The sequence below is a fragment of the Cicer arietinum genome, chromosome 7 (genome assembly GCF_000331145.2).
Source record: "Cicer arietinum cultivar CDC Frontier isolate Library 1 chromosome 7, Cicar.CDCFrontier_v2.0, whole genome shotgun sequence".
In the NCBI taxonomy this organism is placed as follows: Eukaryota; Viridiplantae; Streptophyta; class Magnoliopsida; order Fabales; family Fabaceae; genus Cicer; species Cicer arietinum.
In genome coordinates this window covers 17135734-17141435 of record NC_021166.2, presented here as the reverse complement: position 1 = coordinate 17141435, position 5702 = coordinate 17135734, and the positions used below count along the sequence as shown (strand labels likewise).

The following is a 5702-nucleotide window of genomic DNA, read 5'->3' as shown; positions in this document are numbered from 1 at the left end:
GGATTAGAAATAAGAAAGCATTTACCAATAAATAAAGCAGTTACTACTTACTTACTCTTGTTGTCTCTTCTCACAATCCAAACCATCACACACATATTTATAAGAAGAAACTGCAATGAACTTCTTCTTCTACTAAAACAACAACTCTTAATTTTCATCAGTTATTATTTTATCAATAAATCATATTATTAAGCATACATAAACACATTTCATCTCTTAATCTAAACACTACTAATCTCGCGTTAAGATCATCTCAAAATGTTCGTGAAGAAGCTCGTTGAGAAAGCTTCCATATACAACAAGGTAACTCTATTTCCTCTTTCTTTCATTTCATTGCTTGATTTGCTTCCATCAATTTTCCTTTGCTTTTCATGAATCTCGATTTCCCTTTTCTCTCCCTTTAATTTCTTCATATTTCTCAACTTTCAGATTTTCGGTTTTCGTTTCTGCCAAAAAATTATTTAATTAATAAAAAATACGGAACTTCGATTTTAGCATTGCAATTGAAATCACAAAAATTCATGGATCTCGCTGCTTAATTTCTTGTTTTACTTAAACGTATCGATTTGCTTTACTTCTTATTGAAGTTCTATGGCTCAAACATTAAGAAATAATACTTTAACGGATATCTATTTTTATTATTAGCATTTTTGTTAAGGATATGGATACTTAAAATTTACATAATTTCTTGCAGCTTCTTTTTTCAATGTGCAATTCCGTTTTTTTTTTGGTCTAAATTTAATATATAATTGGGATGAGGTTCCATTTCTGGTTTTATGATTTAATTTATTTACACAATTAAATTTTTTTTACATTAATCATAACCGTTAGATATTCGATTTTTATCAAAATTAATAATCATAAATAGTTGTGATTTGTTGGATGTGTTTAGTGAATTTCATAATACAGAATCCTTTAAAAAAAGAAAAGAAAAGGTTTTGGTCGGTTGATTTATTTATAAACAAAATTATATATCATACTTAAAATATTAAGTTCATTTAGAATAGTACCAAAAAAGAAATTGTGCCTCAAAATATTTGTGTCCTCATTTGTAAGTTATTTGCTAATTACAGAATAATGATATAAAGTAATAATTTTAGTAAATATATGCCACGTCACTTTTGTGTATATTTAGTTATGTACATTGTTGTGCTAGATTTAGAATTTAACCTGCTAATTTTGTGGCTATTACAACAATTAAAAATGAGGCGTATAACTATATTTTCCTATGTAGCTTAATTGAAAAAACGGATAAGGCTAAGTGAAGAACAAAGGAACCGTAGTGCTGACCCGAGAAAAGGGGAATGAAAGATTATTGTGTTTTCTAGTCAGTCTTGTTTGAATTTGAATGTTGTGATGTGGTCGGTGAGATTTTAATGATAAAGTGTTTAAGTGCCCCTATTCTATGATGGGTGGGTGGGCCAATTCAAGGTCAGAATATGTTAATGTGGGTCCAGGTTAGACGTTAATGTTAGTTAGCCCACTACGGCACCATCACTAGAATCCAATACCCTGAGACACATCACAAGGTTCGGTGGAGCTGCAACTGTTGTCTTCTGCTATATTATTTAGTGAATAACTTAAAAACATATGATTTTTATATTTGTTGTACCCAAAAAAAATGTGTTTTTTTTTATTTGAACTTATATTGAAAATGAATATATTCCTGTTTGTTTAATGATGAAGAGTGAAGACTAACTCAGCCACTCGAATTGGTCAAGTGGTTAGGAATTTAGATTGTATGCATAATGTCATAAATTTGTAACCACTTTGCAACTAATGTAAAAAAAAGTGAAGGTAAGCTGATCAATTTTAATGAATGTGTAAATTAAGGTTAAGTTTATTTCAAAACTTAATTGCACTTTTAGTCTTTTTATTTTCTCTTGTTCACAAAGATTCCTCGCTCGAATCATGTAAAGTGAGGTCACCCACAATTTTTCATATGATCTCATGATGTAAAGATAGATTAATTATTTAGATGTTATTGATTAAATTACAAAAATAAATAACTTTTAAAGTTGAAAATAAAATTTTTAAGAGTTTTCTTGCTATATCATAAATGTTGATAATTCTACGGCACATCACTATTTTTTAATTTAAAAATTTAAATAAAAGACCAAAATTGAGCGGTTTTAAAATAGAAGAACCAATTCCGTGAGGAGGTCAAAATGGACAAAATCTATAATTAAGTCTTAATTCAATGATACTTGAGATTATTAAACTAGTTTTTATAAAAACAACTGTATATAAATAAACTGTCACAGAGTTGAAACATATTGAAAGGTAAGACGTTTTCAAGGTATTCTACACTTAAAGACTGATGTTGTTTAGTTTGTATTTGAATGTCACATATATTAAAATTTGACTCCTTTACAAATACTTGTGTTTAATAAAAATATTTCATAAAATTAAAATCAGGCCTAAAAGCTTTGCATGGCACTTTGCCAAAAAAAATGCCACGAATGGCGGCCAGTACACGAGGCTTCTACCAGGTGTGATTTGGAGAGGGTAGACCTCAACAAGCAAAGAAACTGTTTCTAAGATTTGAACTCGTGATCTCCACGAACAATTAAAATAATTAAAATTTTGCACCTATTGGTATCTCTTATGATAAAAATTAAAATAATGTGCAAATAAAATTGAATAAGTGATTTTCCATGCAGCCTGGTGGAAGTTCATTTGATGGATTAAAAGCTAGTGATGTAAATCCACGAGTTGTATTTCATCAAGGTATACCATCAGGTGGTGCCAAGTTTGCCTATGACACCATTCAGAAGATACTTGCTCTTTCTACAAAGTATGTGTCCCTTTGCCATGTCTTGCTTCAGTCTTTGATTAATCTATACTCTGCTAAATTGTGCAATAAGTCAGATAAATTGCCATTATAGTATCATGATGTAATATACTACTCTCACTACTCACTAGACTTATCAAATTTGTGTTATCATGATGTTGGGATCATTGAATTGGATGTGTTTTTATATGCTTGAAATCTATGAAACATTGACACACATGACTCTGATACGTCGACACTAGTAATAATTTGACAAAATTAATTAATTAAATGTATTCACTAAGTGTTGGTGTAAGACACTGAAACACCTTCAATCAGAAATGTCGGTGCTACAAAGCTTGAAACTGATAGTTGTCTTTTTAATAAGGGATGGCCGGATTAAACTATATGGAAAAGATAATTCCCAAGCCATGCTTGAATCTAGTGAGCCTCTTTCTAGCAAGTTCTTACAGGTTATGTGTTACTTTCCTTTTCACGTCCATATAGTCTAGTTTCCCTCTTTCTATTATGGATAATGTTCCTATGCTTAGGAATATATCAAAGTGTGCATAAATACTTATAATACTATGTTGTTTTATGTATGCAGTTCATCCAGAACCAAGGCATTCTTTTAAATGTCACTTCCAATAATCTTGTTGAGGCAAGTGTACTTATGGACTTGCTCACATTTATAAAGTTCTATTCCATTACTGAGATTCACAATGTTATTATGTTTTTATTTATTTATTAGTGTCCTGAAGAAATTGCACATTATTTAGGTTTGGGACATAGAGAAGAAACTGTTGTCTGATTTATATATTTCTAAAGAAGAAATCACTAGTTTTGCAGTCATTCAACATAGCCTCTATGTGTAAGTAATATGTCTAATTTGGAACAAGTTAACAAGGAATCAATTTTTGAACACCTTCTAAAGCTACGAACATGTATCTGTGTTGATAGGTATATTGGACATTCTAATGGTAATATATCAGTTTTGAAGCTTGACCAAAATCCATGGCATATGGTTCAGATGAAATACACCATACCTCTCTCTGCTTCCTACGGTGAGTTACATTATTTATTAACCTTTTTTTCCCTTTTCTTTGTCAATCTGAACACACTTCTGGATTTCGAAAAAAATATGCAATGATGATTATACTTTATGTTGATATTTAATATGATCAGTAGCAATTGTAAAACTCATCAGCAATGTTCAAAACAAATTATCCTTTTTCCATGACTTTATTTCTGCTTTGTGGTAGATTTCATACTTGAGAGTTGCTTGTGGCAAGTAAATTCTATTTGTAGGCATGACCTTTATAGTACTTTCTTATCATTTTAAGTTCCATAATAATCTTTGTTTAGGGAATTCTGAAGTGTCTGATGATACTACTGTGATGCATATACTGCCTCAACCAGCAGCTGAAAGTAAGAGGTAATTTCCATAAACACAGCCACTTTTTTTATACTTATATAACTAATTTGGTTCCTTTATTTTTCTTGATCATTTATTTTTTGCATACAAACTTGTGTTCTCTTTGTTTTCCTTTGCAGGGTTCTCATAATCTTCCGAAATGGCCAAATAATATTATGGGATATTCATGAAAGCAGAACTACATTCAGAACTGGTGGAAATATGTTGCAATCATCATTACATAATGAAACAAAGAAAGTGACTTCTGCATGTTGGACATGTCCTTTTGGAAGCAAAGTAGCTGTTGGTTACAACAATGGAGAACTCTTCATTTGGAGCATCCCTTCTCTAAATATAGGAAATGGTTCTGCATCTTCTGATTATAATAGTCAAAACACTCCTTTGCTCAAACTTAACTTGGGATACAAGTCAGAAAAAATTTCCATAGGATCAATAAAATGGCTTTATGCTGGAGGAAAGGCGAGTCGACTGTATGTCATGGGAGCTTCTGACTATGCTAGTTCAAACTTGTTACAGGTATTTGAATGTTTGACTCAAATCATTTAACAAAGTATCTTCTTTAGTCTAAATTCATCCAAACATTTCTCTATCAATATCTACGTTGTTAGATATGACTCATAGTTTACTGATAAATGGGTACGGCTCGGAAGTAATCTTGTAAACTGGACTGTAGTATTTAAGCACAGGTTGTAATGTATTTTCTTTTGAGCTCGGAGTTTCTGTTCTAACATACATGTAATGTATAATGACCTATTCTTGAATGATAGTCTTTTTCTGAAAGAAAGTAAGTCAGAAGTCAAGTTCACCTATTATTACTTACATAAACTTGTGACTTTCAGAAGGTTTTATGTGACCTTACTTGGTTCAGTGACCTTGCGCTAGGTGAAAATAAACTACTTTTAGTTAGTATGCATTATTTTTCACTTTAACTGCTTCATGCCTTCTTTCTAGGTATACTTTGAGATCATATTGCAACTGTATCATGCTCACTTATTAGATTATATGTGAAGCAGGTAGTGTTGTTGAATGAGCATACCGAATCACGCACGATTAAGTTGGGACTTCTTTTGTCTGAATGTTGTGTTGACATGGAGATCATATCAACTTCAACTGAGCAAGGAAAATATAAACAAGATTCTTTCGTTTTGCTTGGAAAGTCAGGCCATGTTTATCTATATGATGATACTTTGATTGAAAGGTATCTTCTACAATGTCAATCTAAGTCCACACCTTCACTTCCAAAGAATGTGATTGTGAAGTTACCACTGACAGATTCAAGCATCACAACAGCAAAATTCATCTCCAACAATCCTAATGTACTTTATACTGAAGATGAGGTAATAATGTTATGAAACTGTAATTTCACTAAACTCTGTTCATTTTTTTTGCAATCTACTTCTGCTATTTAAATGTATTGATTTGGTTTTTTTCTTTGTTTGGTCGCTTAGTACTACAAGCAGTTGGTGAAAAATCATCCACTTTTTGTTCCTGCTG

At 31.3% G+C, this 5702-nt stretch overlaps 1 protein-coding gene across 2 annotated transcripts in view; it reads left to right on the top strand.

The window, feature by feature from the left end:
- Positions 1-5702, top strand: part of LOC101491617 (uncharacterized) — a 10987-nt gene continuing 5285 nt past the window's right edge. The window contains exons 1-10 of one of the 2 annotated variants that reach the window (XM_073363814.1): positions 1-303; positions 2664-2797; positions 3162-3246; positions 3381-3434; positions 3553-3644; positions 3734-3837; positions 4139-4208; positions 4328-4724; positions 5222-5545; positions 5657-5702. In XM_073363814.1, coding sequence (XP_073219915.1) covers positions 259-303; positions 2664-2797; positions 3162-3246; positions 3381-3434; positions 3553-3644; positions 3734-3837; positions 4139-4208; positions 4328-4724; positions 5222-5545; positions 5657-5702 — 1351 coding nt within the window. In that variant the 5' untranslated portion in view covers positions 1-258. Of the gene's footprint in view, positions 304-2663; positions 2798-3161; positions 3247-3380; positions 3435-3505; positions 3645-3733; positions 3838-4138; positions 4209-4327; positions 4725-5218; positions 5546-5656 lie in introns of those variants that run through there. The other variant, XM_073363813.1, reaches the window with a different exon arrangement.